The sequence below is a fragment of the Acanthopagrus latus genome, chromosome 22 (assembly GCF_904848185.1).
Source record: "Acanthopagrus latus isolate v.2019 chromosome 22, fAcaLat1.1, whole genome shotgun sequence".
NCBI lineage: Eukaryota > Metazoa > Chordata > Actinopteri > Spariformes > Sparidae > Acanthopagrus > Acanthopagrus latus.
In genome coordinates, this window is record NC_051060.1 from 25,568,561 (window position 1) to 25,592,378 (window position 23,818).

Genomic DNA, 23,818 nt, shown 5'->3' on the forward strand with positions numbered 1-23,818 from the left:
TACCTGTTTGGACTGTACATGATGATGTCAGGTGATTAGTCACATGACCAGGTGAACCGGGTTCAACTCCTAACCCTACACTCGGAAAGACCAAAAATAAACACTTTTCCAAAATGTGGTGAGCAGTGTGTGTCTTCTTGTCCATCAGCTGATCACTGATCACTCATCAGTTACTGCTGATGACAGGTGAGTACACTAAGTCCACATGTAATCACAAATATTTATCAAGGGACATCAAATAGAAATAAGTAATAGAAAAATAATTCATCTTTATTCAAACAAAGGAAATCACATGTTGTTGGCTTCATAAAGATTTTAGTGTGCGTGTGACAGTGACACGAGTCCAGAAACCAGAAACCTGCAGTACAGCAAGTTAGATACTGCAGTATCACAGTATTACTCAGTAATACTTCAGTATTACAGTATATTATAGCAATAATATTACAGTATTATTGCAATATTATTGTACTCATCTCCTCAGTTTGTTTCTGAACTTGTTAAATTTTTCAAAATAAAATACAATTTTTAACTTCACTTCTTTTGCTGTCATTTTTATTGATGTCGTCATGGTAACCAGCATGTGTCACATGACTCATTAAACACCAGTCATCTGATTGGCTGCTTGGCTCGCAGCTGTCAGGTTGCGTTCAGACCTAACAGTATGTATCAAAACATTAATTTAACAAAAATGAGGTGCGTTCAACGCGCTGATGTATTATACAAACGCACCGCAGGTTCAGACACGTTGCTGCTGATTGGCTCATGTCTTTCAGTGAGTGACTGCTGATTGGTGAACACCTCTGACACACAGTGTGTCATTAAACCTGGACACTGATTTCAGATTGAACATGCTTGAACAGTTGAACTTCCAACTGCAGTTAACCATAGCAACAGTGCTGATGCTAACTGGCCACAGACAGCCAATCAGAGCGCAGGATTATGTGTGTTGTGACAGTAATAAATAACTGACCAGATCCTGACAGTCAAGCTCCGGGCAATTTGACTCTAGTCCTGACAGACAGGGCGGGGGGTTTAAACCCAACAGGAGTGTTTGTTACATGATTAAAAGGCACACAGGAAGTGACATCACAAACATCAACACAAGCAGTTCAGTTTGTTTTATGGCCTCAACGTCCCCAATGGCCCCATCCCTCTGTCACTGATTGGTCAACTTCTCTATGTGTCGATGAGCGGCGAGCCTCTCAGATTGGCCGGTTTGCGGGCAGCGTGACGCCGGCTGCACAGCAGGGCAAGGCAGACAGGAAGCACGCAGTAGCCAACGGCTCGAGGGTCGGCTCTCGTGCAGGAGAACAGGAAAAGGAAGAGCTGCAGGTATGGCAGCAGGAAGACCGACGCCCACATCCAGACAGGAAGTGGTGGCAGGCGAGAGCTGATGCTCTGAGACCAGCTGTTGGTGAGAGGCGGAGCCGAGGGGCTGGGCCCACCTTTCTGCACGTGCTCCAAACTGAAGCTGTGAACCTCAAAGACGTAATACACCGCAGCGATGCTGAAGAGCAGGTAGAGAGCCACACCCACCCATCCCATCCGCTGACGGAAGTTCATCATCCTCCATACTGCAGGGAAAACAATCAATACTCAATCAATAATCAATATAACCATCAATACTGCAAGAAATCAGTTAATCATCATTACATCATCCCATTTACTGTGATAACGTGATGTTCATCACCCTCCATACTGCAGGGACAAAACAATAAATAATCAATCAGTGAGCAATGATCGATTTGTCATGCAATCCACTGATGGAAGTTCATCATCCTGTGTGATCAATACCTAATCTATAAATCATCTGTACTGTTAGGAAAATCCAGTAATCATGTATGATCACTAATCAATACAGTTATGAAAAACAAATCAATATATGCTCAATATATCAATACTGAAAAGAAACACAACAACAATCGATCAATACATCTTCTGTTTGTGACATGACTGTGTTATCACATAAACATGTCGGACTGTAGCAGTGATCTGCACACCGTTTGTGCCATACTCCATTCATTTTTTGCCAGTTTGAAAACTACTGATTGGTTGTTGTTTTCTAAGTCTCCCATTTTAAATCTGACTCTGTGTCAGTGCAGAACCTCAGAGTTCTGGAGACTCTCTCTGCCAGGCTTCATTCATTTTTCTGTCAATTTAGTTCTGAATCAGATGAATGTCGGACACTCGGATGTTTCCTGCCTCCATCTTGCTCTCTGTTTATTTCAACACAGACACGTTAGCAGTCAGTTAGCTCTCTGTTAGCAGTCAGTTAGCTCCCTGTTAGCAGTCACTTAGCTCTCTGTTAGCAGTCAGTTAGCTCCCTGTTAGCAGTCACTTAGCTCTCTGTTAGCAGTCACTTAGCTCTCTGTTAGCAGTCACTTAGCTCTCTGTTAGCAGTCACTTAGCTCTCTGTTAGCAGTCACTTAGCTCTCTGTTAGCAGTCACTTAGCTCTCTGTTAGCAGTCACTTAGCTCTCTGTTAGCTGCTTCAGTCGTGTTTTGTTTTATAAACTGCTCTTACCTTCCTTCGCGCTGATTGTTTCAAATTAAAATTCTGCTGTCGACTCGTTTTGAAGCCGCTGTGGTCCCGGGAGGTCCGGGAAGTCCTTCTGTTCCTGTTTTGTCACCTGACACCCATGGATGACGTCATTCATAGGCCCAACTCTCCAGCGCCATCTGGTGTCCAAACAGCATCAGTGCGTCCTCAGGCAGCATCAGCGGGTCTCAGCAGGTCTGCTGGCTGCAGGTGATGTTTGTCCTGATGATCACATGTAACACATGGAAAGTAAAGCGGGACTTTTATTTATTTGATCATTTCATCAAGAAACAAACAACTTAGTCACCTGCAGCCTGTTAGAATACTATGAATTGGTTGCCTTATCTCTGTAATAGAGAACAGTGCTGTCAAAATGACCTGTTTAAAATGTCATTAATAACATCAGCGAGCTGATTGGCTCCTGGTTTTAATAATAACTGGAGATGTTATCAGGACCAGCAGCTTTACATTAAGCTGAGAGCGGGAACGACGCTACTGTAAAACTGTGAATTAATATTTTGGAGCCAAGTCAGAATTGGATCCATTCAGTCTGATAACATTTGAACTCTAGAAGAGCTGCACACTTTAATAACTGTATCCTCATTCAAGTTAGCAGAGGGCTAAACAGTAGCACCAGACCAAGAACAGTGTTGTGATGTTGTGATGGTTCTTTATGAATTCACCCCTGATCTCTGCACTACATACAATGAAACAGGAAAGATGAAAAGAAATACTGTAATTTTGGCCAACAAAACTTTTTTAAAAACATTATTGTGAGACTCCAAACTACTTAAAAATGCTGTGCCATGTGTTGGTGTGGGGCGGATGACTGGGTTTAGTTTTAACAGAGCAGCTGACATCTCTGTGACTGTGGAGACGTTAGTTTCTAACAGGAAGGTGACATTCAGGTTTCAGTTTATCAGAAACTTTCAGGAATACAAACACTGCTGTTCAAACTGACACAGTTAGAAAATATTAACAACAGTCAGTATACTTACGGGGCGGCTGTATCTCAGGAGGTAGAGTAGGTCGTCCAGAAATCAGAAGGGAGCTGATTTGAATCTCGGTACTTCAGAGCTTCAGTGAGCTACTGAACCCCAAAATGCTCCTGATGATCAGATGGCAGCCTAAAACTGTTACTACCACTGTTCAGATTAATACAACTGCTACTTCTACACAGATTCTCTACATATTTAGTTTTTTAAGACAATGTTTATTTTCTGCTAAATACTTGTAAAATAGTTTGGTGCCTCTTCAGATCAATTCACAAAATATTGAAACATAAACGACCCACCTCAGCGTCTGGACCCGCCCAGTCCGTCTGTCCATCCAACCATATCAGAGATGAAACAAACAAACCTTCGGTCTTTAAATAGAGTCAGGAACACAAGCTAACATCAGTCCACCCAACCGGACTCATGGTAATTTCATTTAAGGCCAGTTTGTTCTGGTGCTGATCCGGTCAGATCTCAAAGTTTGAGTTTTTGTTTGATTTGTTGTGGGATTTTTTGTTGTTATATTGTTTGAACATTTTTAAGGGTATTTGTTTTGTTGGATTTTACTGATCCCTGTGGTGCTGGTGCTGGTCCAGTCAGTCCTGCTCCAGGTGTCAGGGATCGGTCAGGACATGGAGCGTCGTCAGAGTCTGGAGGAGCAGCTCAGATGTCCTGTCTGTCTAGATGTCTTCACTGAACCTCTGATGCTACAGTGTGGACACTCCTACTGCAAGTATGAGAAATGGATAGGACACAACCTTCCTGTCCCTACCTGTCCTTTCCTCATGTGTCTCGTCCTCACCTGTCCTCACCTGTCCAGGTGTTGTGTACGCTCCATGACGATGGACCTGCTTGGTCAGCTGCAGTGTCCTGTGTGTCGCTGCTCTGTAGACGGAGACAGTCCTCCTCCCAACGTCAGCTTGGCTCGAATCATTGAGGTTCTGCAGGTAAGAACAGCTGAGACCAGTTCACCTTTCAAACAGCTTGTGAATACAGATCTAAAGAATTTAGAATAAAAAAAACTTCATCTAATGTAAATAAAACATCAAACTTTACCAATATTTTATCATCACACCATCTTCTTCATTCTGACAGGAGGTGAGTGTTTCAGGTGGGGCTCAGCCGGAGTTGTGCCCTCAGCATCACAACCCGCTCAGCCTTTACTGCGAGGAGGAGAGGAAGGTGATCTGTGGCCTCTGTGGAAGCATCGGTGATCACAGAGGACACAAAATCACACCTGTGAGCTCCGTCTACAGCCACATGAAGGTAGTAAATCTCACCTGTGAGCTCCGTCTACAGCCTTATATGAGGAATGATAGTTAATGTACAAACAACATTCTGATGATTGTTTATCATGAATTTGATGTTGTTGTGCTGAGTGTAAACTTTCGATCTGTAGTCTGACAACAGACTTTTCATTGGCTGACGGTTAAAGTTAAACCTGGAACAGATTGGTTTTGTTGACTTTGTGTAGATAAGCAGCTGAATGTCAGATTAACAGTTTATTGTTTCACACAAAGCAAATATCACCTTGGTGTTTGCAGTTTAACCACAATAAGGTCACAGTGTTTTCATAAACAGTTTCTTGCTCAGGGGCCGGGGCAGACCAGTGTGAGCGTCAGCCTGTCCTCTGCCCTCGGATATATAGTGTATACTTCCTGTTTGACCTTGAGGGCCATGTTGGGCCCAGCCTACAAACAGTCAGTTAAAGAAAGTTGTCTTTGTAGCTGTGGGATCATCAAGTTGGACACAACTGAAAAACCTGTCAGTCCACCACCAGCAGGGTCCCGTCCCGGCTTGGTAGCTTCACCAGAGTGTCGGTTCAGTGTTTTATCCACTAAGGTTGAACAAAACTTTAAGTTTCATGATGGAGGGACCTGAGGAACCTGATATGAACATGAGTGGTGCTTTGTTATTAGGCTTCTGGGGATCATGTTGGTTAAGTTCTGAACCAGGTGGACATGTCCTCAGTGGAGAAGACAGAACTGGAAGATGAGTCCAGTTTGCTGGTGGAGGATTCTGAGCTAGTTGAAACACTCTGCAGTGATACCTGGTGTGGATGAGGTCCAGCCTAAGACCTGAGCATTGTTCGACTGTGTTGGTTCATTCAGGGTCTCATGGAGATCGAGGACAGAACCTGTGGACTGACTGATGATCCTCTGGTTTCTGCCCTGGTCCTGGATCAGCTGACCAGTATTTTACTCTTACAGGGATCCTGGAGGGGTTATTGGAGCTTCTCTGTCCAGCCTCCATGTGTTTTGTGGAGAGGTTTTATGACTGTGACCTCCGAGGTATTTTGTAGGGTCACCACAAGGGTCAGATGATCCAAGAGGTGGACTGATGTGGACTCAGTCGTGGACCAGCTGTGGTCCTGGACTCTGCACAGATTCTGGACTGTTGTCCTAGTCTTTGCTTCAGTCCTCAACTGACGTCATTGTCCCTCTTCCAGTCCTCAGCTGTGGTCCTGGTCTCTGTTATGGTCCTCAGCTGTGGTCCTGGTCTCTGTTCCGGTCCTCAGCTGTGGTCCTGGTCTCTGTTCTAGTCCTCAGCTGTGGTTCTGGTCTCTGTTCCGGTCCTCAGCTGTGGTCCTGGTCTCTGTTCCGGTCCTCAGCTGTGGTCCTGGTCTCTGTTCCGGTCCTCGGCTGTGGTTCTGGTCTCTGTTCTGGTCCTCAGCTGTGGTTCTGGTCTCTGTTCCGGTCCTCGGCTGTGGTCCTGGTCTCTGTTCTGGTCCTCAGCTGTGGTTCTGGTCTCTGTTCCGGTCCTCAGCTGTGGTCCTGGTCTCTGTTCTGGTCCTCAGCTGTGGTTCTGGTCTCTGTTCCGGTCCTCAGCTGTGGTCCTGGTCTCTGTTCTGGTCCTCAGCTGTGGTTCTGGTCTCTGTTCCGGTCCTCAGCTGTGGTCCTGGTCTTTGGGTCTGGTCTGTTTGTCAGGTTGTCTTGATCAAGGCCATGTTGAGGGGCTCAGAAGAAACCCCTGCTCTTTAATGTTGAAAAGTGGTGGCAGGAAATGTTTGGATGGAATTTGAGAATAAAGTTTGACAGTGTTGGTTGTTATTTATTATTCTGCTTTTAATTCTCTGATTCATCAGCACTGATGTGATTTACTTGTCTGTGTCTCTCAGGAGGACATTTCCTGTTTGATGACGGAGTTCCAGCATCAGAAACGTAAACTGGAAGATCAGATCTGTAAAATGACGTACAACAAATCCAGGATCACTGTGGGTGATCATCAATAATCAGTTCATTCACAATCAATCGTATGATGTACTTAATCAATTTGTTCCTCACGACTGAAGGAACCATAAACAAACCTGTGTTTTGGTAGATGGTGTTGTGGTTTAAAGCGTCAGTAAGAGAGTGTAAACAGTTTGAGCATCATCTTTCTCTACACAACATTAACGATCATCGTGTTTATCTTTCATCTGAGTCGTGGTACCACAAGACTGACAAATTATATATTTCACATAGAAAAACCACAGAAAGACATCAGGGACTCTCTGTGAACCCTGAGCTGCAGTCGACCTGTATGAGTCTCAGAAGATTCAACACCTGCGTTCAAAATGAACTTGTGACTCTGTCCAATCAGAATGAGTCTGACGTGCTGAAGTGGGTGGTGAGGAAGGAGTTTGGTGAACTACGGCGCTGCCTGGAGGTGGAGGAGGCGGGCTTCATGCAGCAGGTGGAGACGTCAGCTGCTGTCCTCATTTCATCCCTCCAGAACCAGGCGGACCAGTTAAACCAAAACCTGAACCAGCTGCAGGAAGCCCAGAACACCCTGCAGGACCTGAGCAATGAGGAACACCTTGGCTTCATCATGGTACTGTTATCCTGTTAGTCTTCATCATGTCAGTCTTCATCATGTCAGTCTTCATCATGTCAGTCTTCATCATGTTAGTCTTCATCATGTCAGTCTTCATCATGTCAGTCTTCATCATGTTAGTCTTCATCATGTTAGTTTTCATCATGTCAGTCTTCATCATGTCAGTCTTCATCATGTCAGTCTTCATCATGTCAGTCTTCATCATGTCAGTCTTCATCATGTTAGTCTTCATCATGTCAGTCTTCATCATGTCAGTCTTCATCATGTTAGTCTTCATCATGTTAGTTTTCATCATGTCAGTCTTCATCATGTCAGTCTTCATCATGTCAGTCTGTCGCTGATCACAGACACAGGTGTTGAACAATAACCATCACTTTTACTTTTCTTTTTGTCGTTTTAGTTCAAATCGTCAGTTTTTGAGACTCGGCTGATTTTATTTTTTTCATTTTTTTTTACAAATCAGATGACTGAATCCAATATCTTTTTATTTTTGCCTTATTGATCAACAGAGAGAATCATTTATCTGAAAGTTGATCGATCATAGAAAAATTAAGTTTTAGACAAATAGGAACTTAACTGAGTCGCTCTGATTAATTTCCCTGATAATTTTCCTCTTCTGTTTACAGAAATATGGTTCAATTGCTCCAAGGTAACAGACATGTCAGCAATTAAGTCAATTATTAGTTAAACCTAAAGCAAACAACATTTTCACCCCTCCTCCTCTCCTCCTCCCTCTCTCCTCCTCCTCTCCTCCTCCCTCTCTCCCCCTCCTCTCTCTCCTCCTCTCTCTCCTCCCCCTCCACCTCTCTCTCCTCCCTCTCTCCCCCTCCTCTCTCTCCTCCTCTCTCTCCTCCCCCTCTCCCCCTCCTCTCGCTCCTCCTCTCTCCTCCTCCCCCTCCACCTCTCTCTCCTCCCTCTCTCCCCCTCCTCTCTCTCCTCCCCCACTCCCCCTCCTCTCTCTCCTCCTCTCTCCTCCTCCCCCGCCACCTCTCTCTCCTCCCTCTCTCCCCCTCCTCTCTCTCCTCCTCTCTCTCCTCCCCCTCTCCCCCACCTCTCTCTCCTCCCCCTCTCCCCCTCCTCTCTCTCCTCCTCTCTCTCCTCCCTCTCTCCCCCTCCTCTCTCCTCCTCTCTCCTCCTCTCTCTCCTCCCCCTCTCCTCCTCCTCCCTCTCCTGCCTCTCTCCTCCTCCTCAGGTTCAGGGAGATTCAGGAGCTCCAGCAGAAGGAGGAGAGAACTTTCATCTCACTGAACTTTAAACCAGGTTTCAACCACAACAACATCAAACTGACGGTCTGGAAACGGTTACAGAGAAAAGTCTTGCCAGGTACCTGTCTGTCTGCTCACCTGTCTGTCTGCTCACCTGCCTGTACTGCTCACCTGTCTGTCTGCTCACCTGTCTGTCTGCTCACCTGCCTGTACTGCTCACCTGTCTGTACTGCTCACCTGCCTGTACTGCTCACCTGCCTGTACTGCTCACCTGCCTGTACTGCTCACCTGTCTGTCTGTTCACCTGTCTGTCTGCTCACCTGCCTGTACTGCTCACCTGCCTGTACTGCTCACCTGTCTGTCTGCTCACCTGCCTGTACTGCTCACCTGTCTGTCTGCTCACCTGCCTGTACTGCTCACCTGTCTGTCTGCTCACCTGTCTGTCTGCTCACCTGCCTGTACTGCTCACCTGTCTGTCTGCTCACCTGTCTGTCTGTTCACCTGTCTGTCTGCTCACCTGTCTGTCTGTTCACCTGTCTGTCTGCTCACCTGCCTGTCTCTTTGGTTCCTCCAGCTCCACAGCTGTTGAAGCTGGATCCTCAGACTGCCCACCCGATGTTGGAGCTCCGTCGTGGGGACACGGTGGTGTCCTGCGGGGCTCTGCTGCGGAGGCTTCCTGATAATCCAGAGAGGTTCAGTTACAGCTACTGCGTCCTCGCCGACCGCGGGTTCTCCTCTGGAAAACATTACTGGGAGGTAGACATTGCTCATCTGTAGGGAACCATTATATAAACAAAATAATTATTAAATAAATAACTAAATAACATTGGTTAACTTTGTTTTTATATCATGTGTTTAAACGTACAGCTGTTGTGTTTCTGATGTTTACCGTCCAGGTGGAGGTGGGTGACAAACCTAAATGGCGTCTGGGGTTGATCAAAGGAACGACCAATTGTAAGGCCAAGCTGGTGAAGAATCCAGAGTGCGGAGTGTGGTTGATTGGCCTGAAGGATGGAGTCTATGAAGCCTTCACGTCCCCCAGGGTTGTCCTGCCGGTGGTGTGTCCTCCCCGCAGGGTGGGACTCTTCCTGGACTATGAAGGCAGAAACCTGACCTTCTATAACACCGACAGTCCTGACGAGCTGGGCTTCATCTACAGCTTCAGACTGGAGGTCCAGGGGAAAGTCTACCCCCTGCTGGACGTCTGCTGGCATGACCGAGGTGGCAACAGACAACCCCTGGTCCTCCCCCAGCCTTATAGGGAGCATCTCCTCCCCCTCCCCCCAGCCAAGACACATGACAAGTGACAGTCCTGCTTTAGATTACGTTTCATTACCCTGCTGTGTACTTCATTATCCTGCTGTATACTTCATTACCCTGCTGTATACTTCATTACCCTGCTGTGTACTTCATTACCCTGCTGTGTACTTCATTACCCTGCTGTATACATATCCTAAGTGTGTATTATAGTTCTCTGTTGTAATACTTGTGTTCTTGAACACATCACAGCGTCTCAACATGAATGAAAGCACACAGAAATATTCACGCATGTATTTCATGATTTATATAAACGACTTCACACAAATGTCTTTCAGTGCTCACAAAATATTGTCAGTATTTAGTAATACAGAAGTATTGATCTGAGGAACAGAGAGAACATGATGACATCATCTGATGTGTAACAAACCAAAATCAATCACAACTTTCTAATGAAAAACTCAGTCGATGTCATAAAAGGTGAATACAGTACAAATATCTGCTTATTAAGTCTAACCACTGGATGTGATACTTCAGCCAATAGTATGAAAAATTATATCTGAAAAATATATTAAATGATTCAGGAGTAGAGAAAACATCTTTAATTTTTTCATATTTTCACTATGAATATTCAAAAGTTTCAAGGAGATGTAATCCTCAACAAGTCATTAGTACTTCGAGTTTAAATGTTAATGTCTGATAAACCTGCACAGTCAGTGTGTGAAGTATTAATCACAATCACTGGGATGGCCCGTAAAATTCACCTGGATTCGAGTCAGCCTGTACAAAGATCCAGATGTTGACAGCTTCATTAAAAAGGAGTGGGTATCCTCTCTAGAGACAAAGATTCTCAAAGTCGTCACCAACAGGAAAAGCAGTTTCCACTCGAACAACAAATCTGGTAAATACTTTGAAAATCAGTCAAGGAGAATCTCCCTCTTTACGGCCTCAGCAGATGCTGAGATTTTTATGCAAACTGAAAACAGCCCATATCGAGAGGACATCCACTCATTTCTTTACAGCATTCATTTACTGCAATTCAGTAGGAAGCTAAATGACTTTACTGACACACCAGTAACAGTAACCAAACTTTACACTGCCCTCAAACTCATCCTCGACAACAGAGCACCAGGACCTGACTGCTCCCTGCTGAGGTCCATAAACACCTGGTCGATTTTAGCTCCATTCAAAAGACTTTTAACTGAAATAAAACAAAATTCAAGAAAGGCAGCAAACATGAATATAGCAACAATCTTATTGCTTCTAAAACCAAACAAAGGTCCCACACAACCATTGAGATACTGCCTGATTTCTCTAATCAGTGTGGACATCAAAGTCATAAGTCAAACACTCGCTTATAGAATAGAAAGAATGATTTCATCCGTAATCTGCTGTGACCAGCTTCATCCAAGTAGACATCCATCCAGTAACACTAGACTTTTTAATTTAAATCTCTACAACAAACAGCAACATTCTCGTCCCTCCACAGAAGAAACTGCCCATTTCTCATCCACACAATGCAAAAGTGTGGCACTGCTTTGAGGCAATGATGCCCACTGTCTCCCTTCATCTTCAACATCTTCATCCAACCAACAGCTGCAGACATTCATCAGAACACATCAAAGGAATCCAGACACCAAACATGCATCATAAAATCCGTCTTCATGCAGAAGACATATTGCTCTTCCTTCAAAACCCTCATTGACCTCTACGAGAAACTACGGAACTCATTGAAACTTACTGCAACATCTATAATTACTCCATAAACTGGCAAAAATCCTCTATTCCTCCACTGCACAGGAACAGCTGGGATACAGCTGCCCACACATCACCCGTCCCTTCATGCACAAATCACATCACATATCTGGGAATTAATATCTCCCAAGGACGTCAGAGCTGTTCAGTCTCACCTCCCTCTCACTTCTCAAAACCATCATGACCCCCTCTGCTGGTTCAAATCTCCAGACTCAATGTTCACTACATTCTATTGGAAAAAACGGTACATCAGGAATCAAATGAACAACTCTACAAAAAAAAAAAAAACACAAGGAGGACTTGCAGCACTAAGTCTGATCAACAAGAAACAATCACACCTGGGCTCACCTAGCCTTGTAACACATATGAAGGCTAGTTAAGTCAACAGGAGGCCCAACGATTCTAAAACTCAGAGGTCACACGTGTCCTAAATGACTCTGTAAGGACACTCCCACTCTGTGCAAGGACATTCCCATACAGAGTTTAAAAGCCTGCAACTTCAGTTAGTTAGAACTGATGAAGCCTCTTAGATGAAGGGTGAAACATCTTCAGCAAACAGATCCAGTTGCCTCCAATACAGCACTTAGTTTCTACACTTGGTCAGAGAAAACAAAACACACACTGGTTACATTCCACCACCTGGTCCTGGAGTATGACATCAGGAGCAATCAATTTCTTGATTACGCACAACTCAAATCATGGATCCAAACCACATGTAACAGAATGGCTTTCGACTTAGATCTACCCCCTCAACTGCAGAGGCAATTAACATCACTGGGAAATTGGCCTGTCAGTCATTCACAATGCCAACTTCTGACACCAAATCTATGACTAATACAATACAAGATACTCCACAGAACTCACCTCATTGGACACAACACATTTTAAATTGGATTCACAATAGAAAATTGTACAAACTGCACTCAAAACAACCCTGATAGATACATTCACACTTTCTGGCACTGCACAACCATTCAACGATTTTGGAACAAAGTCACAGAGTCTCAGAGTCACTTTCTGCCTTCCTGCGCTGTCACATCCTCTTACACCCATCACTGTGTTTATCAGTAAACTTCTCCTCGCAGCCCTCACTGTCGCCAAGGGAACTATCCTCCTGAACTAGAAATCAAAGAACAATACAAACATTACACACTGGATTAACTTACTAATGGATCACATCTCTGCAGAAACCTGCATCCAGTACACTGCAATATAACCGTCGCCATCTGGTCACCACTCGCTCAGTTTTTAGAGGGCTAATCCTTTAATTGAATCACATTACATTTTACTTTATATCTATTAACCCAGTTTGCCTGGAAACCATTAATAACTTACATATACACTTACTGAAAACATACATACATACAAACAAACATGGAATCAAAATAAGAACAATTAACTCCACAATGACATCCATAACTATGTTGTTTTAGCTGTCTTTAAATTTCACTGACAATAACACAGAACATCAAACGCCTTAACAAAGGGCTTCACATTCTATTTACCATTTCAAAGAGCACCTGGTGACATGCTTAACATAACTGGAGTCCATCTTTGTAGAAAAATGCCCATTCTGCCCCGTTAAAGAGACGTGTTTCAGAGTACACAGTTCACACCTTGTTTGTTTCCCATTGCATTTCTTCGAGGTACTCCGAGCACAAACAACATGGGAGCGATTGGAGTGGTGTTCATTATCTTTTCACTCTTCTCTTTTATATCCTGCCAACATCCCTGTAACACTGGACAGTCCCAGAAGACATGTGAATGGTCACCTGTCATCCCACAATTCCTCCAACAAAGTGGAGACACTGAATCTTTATAAAATGTTGAAATTACCCCTGGTCTTCCAATCAAATTCCTTCCATACATTACAGGTGATACCTTTGTGACTACTCATACACATGTCCTCCCAGGTCCTGTCTTCAGCCGTCACATTGAGTTCTAGGTCCCATTGTTCTTTTACACTGAAGGTATTTTCTGCCATGTCTCTTATGATCTTATCCCGCTCTGTGGGGGTTTGGATGTTGTGCCTTATTTGTAGGCATTGTATCATTGTAGATCTTCTGGGGGATGTGCAAATTGAATTCATAATTGGGAGGGTTAAAATTACTTTATTTCACTGCCCTCCAAAAGCTGGTTGATTGCTCTTAGACCATTATATTCTCATCGTTTGAATCCACTGTCCTGCACTGGAAAGGAAATCTATCACATATTTGTTTTTTCCTAAATCCCCCCTCTGTTTACCCATCCTGCCTCCTGAGCAGAGGTAGGATGAAGAATAGATTTATTTGTTCTTTTCTTCTCTCTCACCTTCTTTCACACACACACACACACACACACACACACACACACACACACACACACACACACACACCACCTTTCATCATCCCCAATATACATACAACAATATGTACTTATATATACTTGTATTTGTTTTTGCTTGTTTTGTTTAATTGTCTCGTTTTGTCTTGTCTTATTGTCTCCAATTCCACTCTGTCTCTTACTTGTCTTGTGTCACATTGCTTAATAAAGATTTTTAGAAAGCTGCACCAGCAACACCAGAGGCCAAACAATCGACTGACAAGTTTAGACTGAACAAGCAGTCGTTCAGTCGTCCAAAGGAGCCTCCTGATGTTTCAGGAAGCGGATCAGACCTCCAGGCAGTGGCAACCTCTTCAGATGTCGATGTTGAACACACTGCACAATCTGCATCCTGCAGAGCTGCAGCAGCGACCGGGGAGGTGCTAAAGGAAGCCAGAGAAACCAGTTACATCACTGGGAAACTATGTTTGTGAATGTTCTCAGGTCATGGTAATTCTAAGTGCTGTATCATAGGCAACTTTTGTTGGAGACCTTCCATGTCTCATCCAAGAGCCTTCTTCAGTTTTAAATAACTGGAGGAGTGGCAGGCTTTTAAACCCTGTGTGGGAGTGTCCTTACAGAGTGTGGGAGTGTCCTTACAGAGTGTGGGAGTGTCCTTACAGAGTGTGGGAGTGTCCTTACAGAGTGTGCGAGTGTCCTTGTATCACTGACCCAACCAGCTGTAATGTAGTTGCTAAGTCCAGGTAAGCCCAGGTGTCAATGATGTTAAGCTGCCTGGTGAGAGAACTCAGTACAGCATTGTAGGTGGGTGATAAGTAAAGTCTTAGTCCACTTCTGGTCAAAGACGGTCATTTCAGTTTACTCCTCTTTCAGACAAACCAGTAACACCACTGAAGCACCCCATCAATTATAGATTTGTTATTGATCATTACTCACCTGCTTTGTCTTTGATGACACTCCAGTCAGAGTAACTGTTCAGGTGTTCCATCAGTCTGGAGCAGAGAGTCACATGACCAACGTAGTCCAATAGGATGTCAATGATTGGCCCCGCCCACCGACTGATACTGGGGGCCGATATCATCTCACAGAACTGTCAGTCAATCACAGAACAGACAATTAAAGAACTGTCCAACACAGAGCTGTCAATCAATCACAGAAATATAAATTAGTCCAGAACTGTCAACAATTCATAAAACTGTTGATCAATCACATACAGGTAGTCAAACATTGTCAAACATTGTCCAAAAAATATCAAGTAATCACAGAAACATCAATCACAGATATATCAGTCAATCAAAGAACTGTCAATCACAGAACTAACAATCAGTCACAGAAAACTATCGATCAATCATAGCGATGCCAAATCAATCACAGAACCTGTCAATCACAGAACTATCTATCAATCACAGAACTGCCAATCAATCACAGAATCATTAAACACAGAACTATCTATCAGTCACCGAGGTGACATACACACCTGCTCTCTGATCATGAAATAAACTGGCGTTCAGCTGAAACCTTCTTTGCTGACAGTCTTAAACAGACTTGTCTCACCTGAACGCCTCTCGTCTGAGGTGTATTTTGATGGTCACTGTCGAAATAAACACCCCTTTCTGAACGGGTGGTTTTGATTGGTGGATGAGGTTGGCTGCCGTAGAAACAGTCGAAGCAAGTGTGTGCGCAGCCTCCCTGGTCCAGCAGGTACTTGAACATGGGCAGGTACTTCATACAGAACATGTAGACGGCGGGGAAGGTGGTGGGGTGCGTGGGGATGCTGGCGTTGATGTCGGCCCCGTGTTCCACCAGCAGAGTGACGGTCTGGATGCAGCCTTGTCGTGCCGCCACCATCAGAGGCCTGAACAGGTCCAGGTTTGGGTCGGCGCCAGCCGCTAGCAGCATCTGCACAGCATCAATGTTGTTGTTGATGACGGAGAAGTAGAGCGCCGTGCTGCGGCGGTCCTCGTACAGCTTTGACCGCTCTTTAGACAGCTGGTCATTGACATCGAAGCCCGCCTCGATCAGAGCCTCCATGACATCGTTACGGTTGCACTCAGCAGCAAGGTGCAGTGGGCTGATGCCGGCCCGCCGGACTCTGGCCTTACTGGTGGCCTGGATCAACATGGACACAATGCTGGAGAGAAGAAACATCACAGGACTTAGATCAGACAAAATCAGTCACTTAACTTCTTCACACAGATGAAATGAAACCCATAGCGTTCAGTTCTGGTGTTACTGTGATCAACATCTGTCATTAAACTGGACCACAGCTTCATTCAGTGTGAACTGTTGACAGGTTATCTACAACAATGAGCTTCTCATGTAAAATAAATTTGACAGTGCGCCTACGTGTTACTTCCTCTTTGGGCGGCGATGTGAAGTGGTAACAAGCCCGTCTTTCCAGGTTTGTTGGGATCAGCTTTCTGAGAGAGGAGGAGCTCCACCACCTCCTCGTGGCCATTTTTAGCAGCTTCATACAGAGCGGTGGCTCCATCCGCTGCCTCACTGTTCACATCTGCACCTGCAGGGAGACAGGTGGAGGAGTCAGGGAGACAGGTGGAGGAGTCAGGGAGACAGGTGGAGGAGTCAGGGAGACAGGTGGAGGAGTCAGGGAGACAGGTGGAGGAGTGACAGTATGTGGGAGGAAAACCTTGTGTCTGCGGTTCCCTGCAGCGATGTCACTGTGTACTGTGTGTGTGTGTGTGTGTGTGTGTGTGTGTGTGTGTGTTAGTACAGTGTGACCACCACAGGAATAAGAACCTTTTGAAGGAACTCTGGACCTTCACCTGGTCCTCCACCAGAGGGACCACAGACTAAACTCAGGTCCTGTATGATGTAAAGACGTCCCTGTGATTTTCTGTCCTAACAGCCAAAGTTCAGTGTAGCCAATAAGATTCAGAGATTGACAGGAAGTTGTCTCAGTTGTCTCACGGGACTCACATAACCAAATACATAAAACAAATGAATAAAACAGCAGAAAGATAAGATGAACCGTGTTTGATGAGGAAACGCAGCACAGCAATCTGGCCGATCTGAGCAGCACTAAACAGCGGTGAGATGCCGTAAACGTTAGTCAGGCTGTGCTTGGCTCCGGCCTTCAGCAGCATCTCGCAGATCTCCACGTTGTTCTGACACACAGCTTCCTGCAAAGCCGTCCAACCCAGAACACAGTGAGTGTTCACCGTCACACCGTGGTTCAACAACAGCGCCACCATCGCAGGATTGTTCCTCTCACAGGCTGCAGAAGAAGAAAACAGGGGTCAGCGATTAAAGGAAATACAGAGTTTATTTAACTGTATCATTTTTGAATAACAGTACTAAAGCCCTAAAGATGATCATGATCCACAGCTCCTGTTAGCGTCCAGAGTTTAATGACAGACACCTTTCCTCCTTCAGTAAACCCAGCGTAGGATGTAGATTCACAAGGTGACACTGACCTCACTTCCTGTCAGTTGTACCTTTGTAGAGTGGAGTGTCTCGATCATGGCTTGAGATGTTGGTGTCCGCTCCCCTTTCCAGAAGCACCTGAATGCATCGCAGTTGGACACTGCTGACGGCGAGCAGCAGCGCCGTCTCACCATGCGCCGTTCGCTTGTTGATTATACCTGGCTGAGCTGAGATCAGAAACAGAGAAACTGTGATGTCTCTGTGATGTCTGTGTGTGTGTGTGTGTGTGTGTGTGTGTGTGTGTCTACCTGACAGCAGCACTGTCAGACAGGTGTCTTGGCCGTACCACGCCGCCTCATGAATGGCGAGCCAGCCTGGTTTACTCGGCAGCATCAGGTTTGTTCCAGGAACCATCAGTAACGTTCTCACAGCTCCTACATCACCAACACGGATAGCTTTGAACAGAGGCTCCTCCTCCCTGCAGGGAAAATACCCATCAGCCATCTCTATCACCTGTCTCACCGGGATGTTTATGAACAGAACTAGACTCACTCTTGTGGTTCTGGACGGATGTGGACCAGATTGCCATCATGTTTCCGATAGGCAATCATCCTCTTCCCAGAACCTGTCATGAAGCGACTGATTGTCCCATCAAAGGTCTTTCTGCAAGAAGACGGCCGATCAGAAAAGAGAGCGGGATGTGCATGCAGTAAACAACATTCAGAATCCTCACGTCCTTTTATCAAATGTTGAATGCCATTTTTTATTTTTTATGTATATTTAGTCAACATTTGATTTATCTGCAGTAGTTGTGTTGAATCCAGTTGATCTCTTTGTTTCTTGCCTGACAGTCAGCTGTATAAACGGTTGTGTCTGTAAATCTGATCTGAGGTCTGAGCAGCCTGGACTGTTTCCACTTCCTTTGATTGGATCTGATCTGATCTACTCTTTTCAGTATTACAGCTTGAGGACTGACAGGTGAGAATTTATTATTAGTTCCAGAAAATTAATCACATTTCTCTATTTAATTTCATGTATGTAATTTTCATTCCTTCTTGATGGCTTCATGGTGATTTGTCATGCGGCTGACTAAATGTCTTCCTGATTTGAGATCTCATTAACTTCTCTGCCATGTTGTCAAATTCAAATTCAGTGTGAGCTCAAGAAGTAGGAGAAGCTCATCATTAATATAATTGTTATTATGTTTGTCTCTGTATTAACTCTTGTTGAGCCCTTCATCAGCAGTAATGACTCTCTTCTCCTCTGGACTCACATCTGGATTCACTCAAACTCAACCCTGAGCATCATCATGACCACATGAGAATAAAAACTGACGTACGGATCAGGAGGCTTCTCACTCGGAGGGTTCGGACTACTGTAGTGTGCAGCTGCCTCTGCTGGAGGTGGATTGTGGGAGCTGTGGTTTGCAGGTGGATTGTGGGAGCTGTGGTTTGCAGGTGGATTGTGGGAGCTGTGGTTTGCAGGTGGATTGTGGGAGCTGTGGTTTGCAGGTGGATTGTGGGAGCTGTGGTTTGCAGGTGGATTGTGGGAGCTGTGGCGTGGTTGGTTGTAGTCTCTGGCTGCAGGATTCAGGCCGGTACTGTTGGGTGGATGAGGAGGCATGGCAGCGGCGGCAACAGTGTTGGCGTTGGCAGTGTTACAGTGCAGGTCAGTCAGACTGCGCTCGACGGCGAGCTGAAGCAGCTCATCGTCACTCAGGTTACTGTAGAGAGAATAATCCTCGAAGGCCACGCTGGGAGCTGCTGATCCAGAGGAAGAGAGTGGTGCTGCCGTCATGATGGAGCTGTGATGAGTTCAACGTCTGAAAGTAGACAAACAGCAGCAGACTGGACTAAAGAAACTGTGATCAGTAGAGAATTTAATACTTCACACTGCCTGCTAGATTATGTTGTCTGTGTGTGTGTGTGTGTGTGTGTGTGTGTGTGTGTGTGTGTGTGTGTGTGTGTATGTGTGTGCCTCTCAGACAGATCAGACAGCCATCCAATCTAAAAAACACTCAGGATGGATTCAATCCATCCAGAAGATGTGAGTATGAGCTGTACTGAGCAGACTGCCTGTTACACTACTATCAACCACAAACTAACTCAGCTCACTGCAGCAGTCTCACAAACAGCTGCTTACAGATCTAAATACACTTTATCAGCGTATCAGCACCAACAGGAACACTTCATCCAGCCAGCAGTAAACATACTCACCTGTTTTTACAGTATTTCTTTATGAATCCAGTTTCCTCTGACTTAACCCACGTCCACGTGTTGCGTGTCTGTCTGTGTGTAATGCGGCTACACATGACCCAGTGTGCAGAGTGTTGTCGGGTCCTTGAGGTTTATTTTAAGGAGCTGCAGCCTGAGCTCACTGACCTGAGTCTAATGTTACAGGCACACTCATCAGAACCAATATAATATAATATAGTATAATATAATATCATAATATTAAATAATGAGGAGGTGTTTTACTTACACTGCAGGAAGTTTTTAACAGGATTTAAAACTGTCTCAATTCAATGCCACTGCCTCCCTCTGATGACCTACATAAACAATCAGGTCATCCGAGGGAAGACTGACTGTTTCTACATCATATATCTATATACTTATTACACTTTATAACCTTATTACATTTTATACTTATTACACTTTATAACCTTATTACACTTTATACTTATTACAATTTATAACCTTATTACACTTTATACTTATTACACTTTATAACCTTATTACAGTTTATACTTATTACACTTTATACTTATTACAATTTATAACCTTATTACACTTTATACTTATTACACTTTATAACCATATAACACTTTATACTTATTACACTTTATAACCTTATCACACTTTATAACCTTATTACACTTTATAACCATATAACACTTTATAACCTTATTACACTTTATAACCTTATTACACTTTATAACCATATTACACTTTATAACCTTATAACACTTCATACTTATTACACTTTATAACCTTATTACACTTTATAACCGTATTACATTTTATACTTATTACACGTTATAACCTTATTACACTTTATACTTATTACATTTTATGACTTATTACACTTTATACTTGTTACACTTTATAACCTTATTACACTTTAGACATATTACACTTTATAACGTTATTACACTTTATTCTTATTACACTGTCTACTTGTTACAGTTACGCAGTGCAGACGGATTGACCTCCCCACTGACTGAGAGGGCAGATGATGTGGTTCTGCTCAGTGCCTCAGTCCAGCGGTCATGATCTCTGGGTAGTGACCTGAAGAATGAGATCACAGAGAGGCTTCATGGAGAAAGGAGCCAGCTGAGGTGGTTCAACATCTGATCAGGATCCATTTCATGGTTCTGTTACCTATTATTATTATTATTATTATTATTATTATTATTATTATTATTATTATTATTGTGGTTGTTACTGTTACACACTGAGCTAAAATAGTCATTCACTTTCTTTCCCACTAACCTGATAAAATAAAGTGTTTATCCAAAACCTAGTTAAACTGTGTGTATTAAGTGTGTGCGTGTGTGCGTGTGTGCGTGTGTGTGTGTGTTATTTTCGGATGCAGCTGCTGGCTGAAAGTGAGGAGACGAGGTCAGACCTGAGCTAATAAAAACTTTCTCTTCATTAGTTTTGTGACCTTTAGTAATCTTAAATCACAGACCTGTTTACACATTCGCATGATTATATATTCATAGTTATAACTGATTTATTAAATTTAATCTAAATCTAACCTTTTATGCTTCTGGTTGTAACTGATGTTTGCTATTTGTAGTGTCCAGGTGGTGTCATTATTGTTGTTATAATATATAATGTTGTGTTATTGTTGTTGCTGCTGCTCTCTGTGTCCAGACTTGAAGCTTGTTAGCCTAACTTAGCTTGTTTGGATTTGTACGCAGCACTTTATGGATTGTTTGATTGTGTTTTCTGTTGAGATGAAAAGAGAGAAGTTCCCATGTCTCTCTGTCTCTGTCTCTGTGTTTTCTACACCAACTTGTGTTTGATGTGTTACCGTTGTTTAATGCTGCTGGACTGTGGGTTTCTCTGTGAAGGCTGAGACTAAGTGTCTAAATGAAGGGACTGTATGTCCTCGAGTGCTTGTCACAGGGCCTCTCTGCTCTGCTGACGCGAGCAACAGCAGCTAATGTTAGTTCTGAAGTGACTCTGCTCACATAAACAACCAGCGTCAACACAACACAGACAACCTGTTTGTGTGTTTGTTGTTTTAAATGTTTGTGCTGTTTGCAGATGGTCTGAGTCTGAGTCTGAGTCTGAGTCTGAGACTGAGTCTGAGACTAACACTGACACTGAGACTGAGTCTGAGTCTGACACTGAGCCTGTGTCTGAGACTGAGACTGAGTCTGAGACTAACACTGAGACTGAGTCTGACACTGAGCCTGTGTCTGAGACTGAGACTGAGTCTGAGACTGAGTCTGAGACTGAGTCTGAGTCTGAGCCTGACACTGAGTCTGAGTCTGAGACTGAGTCTGAGTCTGAGTCTGAGTCTGAGACTGTGTCTGAGACTGAGTCTGAGTCTGAGACTGAGTCTGAGTCTGAGACTGAGACTGAATCTGAGTCTGAGTCTGAGTCTGAGTCTGAGTCTGAGGCTGAGTCTGAGTCTGAGGCTGAGTCTGAGGCTGAGTCTGAGTATGACACTGAGTATGACACTGAGTCTGAGTCTGAGCCTGACACTGAGTCTGAGTCTGAGACTGAGACTGAGTCTGAGTCTGAGTCTGAGTCTGAGTCTGAGACTGAGTCTGAGTCTGAGTCTGAGTCTGAGTCTGAGACTGCGTCTGAGACTGAGTCTGAGACTGAGTCTGAGACTGAGACTGAGACTGAGACTGAATCTGAGTCTGAGTCTGAGTCTGAGTCTGAGGCTGAGGCTGAGTCTGAGTATGACACTGAGTCTGACACTGAGTCTGAGTCTCTGCAGACGGTCATGTTGCATCCGATGGAGAAACAAACAACCGTCAGTCTGGAATTATTGATATATTTTTTGATACATTTGATAAAACTGATCAATTATATAGATTTGATCCGACTTCAGCAGCAGTTGGTGTGACAGACCTTCAGCAGCAGTTGTCAGAATGAGTAACTGCTCTGTGTAAACAGCAGCAGCTGATTCCAGGTTGACCTCTTTAAATTTGGCTGAATGGCTGCTGACTGTGAGAACACAACGGCGGATGGCTCGCAGGTCAGTGGTGCTGACTGGACGGCTCGTGGGTCAGTGGTGCTGACTGGACGGCTCGTGGGTCAGTGGTGCTGACTGGACGGCTCGCAGGTCAGCTGTGTTTATTCTCTCCATTCTGAAGCCAAAACAGTAACACTGAGAGATGATCGTCTGCTCTGCTGCAGCAAACATGAGAACGGATTCTGGGATAAAACACAAACTGACTCAACTTTGACCAACTTATCAAACATTTGGACCGGATCTGAACATTTCTATGGTCGTAACAACTGCTCATACCACTCAGCTATAAATAGAAACCTTTAACTCTGTATAATCATGTAGCCTTTTCCAAGCCACCGTGAGTTCTCTTCATACACATCAAACACACAGCTCTGGGTTTAAACCTTTTTTATTGCTCAGACAATACAGACAAAACCGCCCCCAGCCCCTGTTTGAAGCATCGGTCTGCAGGTGAAAAAGGAGAGACAAGTTAGGTGTGTGTAGGAGAAGCTCCCCACAAAAGGCTTGTTTGACCTTCTCAAACGGCAGCTGGCACAGCCCTGTCCACTTGACCGATTTGAGGAACCCTTCCGGGTGAGGTCAGTCATGGGGCTGGTCAGGTTTGCAAAGCTGGGAATGATCCTCGAATGACTCAAGCACCACGGCCACCTGCTGCATACGCTCAGCCCAGCTGCCACTGTGGATCATCATCCAAGTAAGCGGCTGTATACACTACACGCAGGTACAGCACGCAGTCTGTGAGATGCTGGAAGGTGGCCGGGGCACCGCACAACCCAAACGAAAGCATAACAAGTTGGTGTAAACCATACAGGGGGAGAAGGTGATCTCGTCCTTAAACCCTGAAGACAAGGGAATCTGCCATTAGCCTTTACAGCCCATGTGCACTGCCATTAAGCTATAATGAGCCAACTGGGAAACTTATCACCTGGTCCAAGGCAAAGCGTAGAGTATCATCACAAGACTGTTCAACTGAAAAATCTTCCATGGAGTGTAACAAGGGAACCAGCGGAGCCTCCTACGAAGGCCCCGCTGGTTCCTCCTCCCTATTTGCAGTGGTCATGAATGCACCTCCACACATTGCCCCACTAACTTATTAAACCCAGGCCAATCTGTGCCCAAAATTAGAAGGTGCGCCAGGTGGGAGCTAACCACAACCTTAATGCTATGCTCTTTCCCCCCATGTCTAATTTCCACTGACACCGCAGGGTAACTTTGAATATCACGATGCACAAACCTAATATCCGCCAAGGATGCCTCCACCAAAGCCCTGGGTTGAACCAGGTTCTGGTGGCTTGTAGACTGCATGCAGGCCAAATCAACCATTGCCTG

General features: G+C 44.6%; 3 protein-coding genes across 4 annotated transcripts; 1 reads left to right on the forward strand and 2 right to left on the reverse strand.

Annotated features, from left to right (window-relative positions):
* Positions 1-535: 535 nt before the first annotated feature.
* Positions 536-2,649, reverse strand: tmem251 (transmembrane protein 251). The gene is made up of 2 exons (XM_037086968.1): positions 2,524-2,649; positions 536-1,574 (listed from the first exon to the last, which is right to left on the reverse strand). Exon 2 carries the CDS (start codon positions 1,564-1,566, stop codon positions 1,177-1,179), a length of 390 nt encoding a protein of 129 aa, XP_036942863.1. The 5' UTR covers positions 1,567-1,574; positions 2,524-2,649; the 3' UTR covers positions 536-1,176.
* A 163-nt stretch (positions 2,650-2,812) lies between these two features.
* On the forward strand, positions 2,813-13,939 carry LOC119012768 (E3 ubiquitin-protein ligase TRIM50-like). Of its 2 annotated transcripts, XM_037086899.1 has the most exons (9): positions 2,813-4,266; positions 4,354-4,480; positions 4,629-4,799; positions 6,652-6,747; positions 7,116-7,346; positions 7,976-7,998; positions 8,542-8,672; positions 9,129-9,310; positions 9,451-13,939. In XM_037086899.1, the coding sequence occupies exons 1-9, from the start codon at positions 4,166-4,168 to the stop codon at positions 9,859-9,861; spliced, it is 1,473 nt and encodes a 490-aa protein (XP_036942794.1). In that variant the 5' UTR covers positions 2,813-4,165; the 3' UTR covers positions 9,862-13,939. The 2 variants fall into 2 exon arrangements, with proteins under 2 accessions (XP_036942794.1, XP_036942793.1); XM_037086898.1 differs by having other exon boundaries at positions 2,813-4,480.
* Positions 13,940-14,088: 149 nt separating this feature from the next.
* Positions 14,089-19,663, reverse strand: LOC119012760 (ankyrin repeat and SOCS box protein 2-like). Its single transcript, XM_037086883.1, has 10 exons — positions 19,489-19,663; positions 18,612-19,094; positions 17,825-17,935; positions 17,581-17,750; positions 17,344-17,499; positions 16,878-17,123; positions 16,235-16,406; positions 15,443-16,019; positions 14,825-14,978; positions 14,089-14,310 (listed from the first exon to the last, which is right to left on the reverse strand). Exons 2-10 carry the CDS (start codon positions 19,067-19,069, stop codon positions 14,174-14,176), a joined length of 2,181 nt encoding a protein of 726 aa, XP_036942778.1. The 5' UTR covers positions 19,070-19,094; positions 19,489-19,663; the 3' UTR covers positions 14,089-14,173.
* Positions 19,664-23,818: the final 4,155 nt, after the last annotated feature.

Bases quoted from the DNA above. Each gene is read 5' to 3' on its own strand.
- LOC119012768 (XM_037086898.1), top strand. From the start codon at position 4,166: ATGGAGCGTCGTCAGAGTCTGGAGGAGCAGCTCAGATGTCCTGTCTGT. The intron at 6,748-7,115 runs GTGGGTGATCAT...CTGTCCAATCAG, and splicing joins ACAACAAATCCAGGATCACT to AATGAGTCTGACGTGCTGAA. The intron at 7,347-7,975 runs GTACTGTTATCC...TTCTGTTTACAG, and splicing joins AACACCTTGGCTTCATCATG to AAATATGGTTCAATTGCTCC.
- tmem251 (XM_037086968.1), bottom strand. From the start codon at position 1,566: ATGATGAACTTCCGTCAGCGGATGGGATGGGTGGGTGTGGCTCTCTAC.
- LOC119012760 (XM_037086883.1), bottom strand. From the start codon at position 19,069: ATGACGGCAGCACCACTCTCTTCCTCTGGATCAGCAGCTCCCAGCGTG. The intron at 17,751-17,824 runs GTGAGTCTAGTT...TTTTCCCTGCAG, and splicing joins ATCCGTCCAGAACCACAAGA to GGAGGAGGAGCCTCTGTTCA. The intron at 14,311-14,824 runs GTGAGTAATGAT...GGCTTCCTTTAG, and splicing joins TGTCATCAAAGACAAAGCAG to CACCTCCCCGGTCGCTGCTG.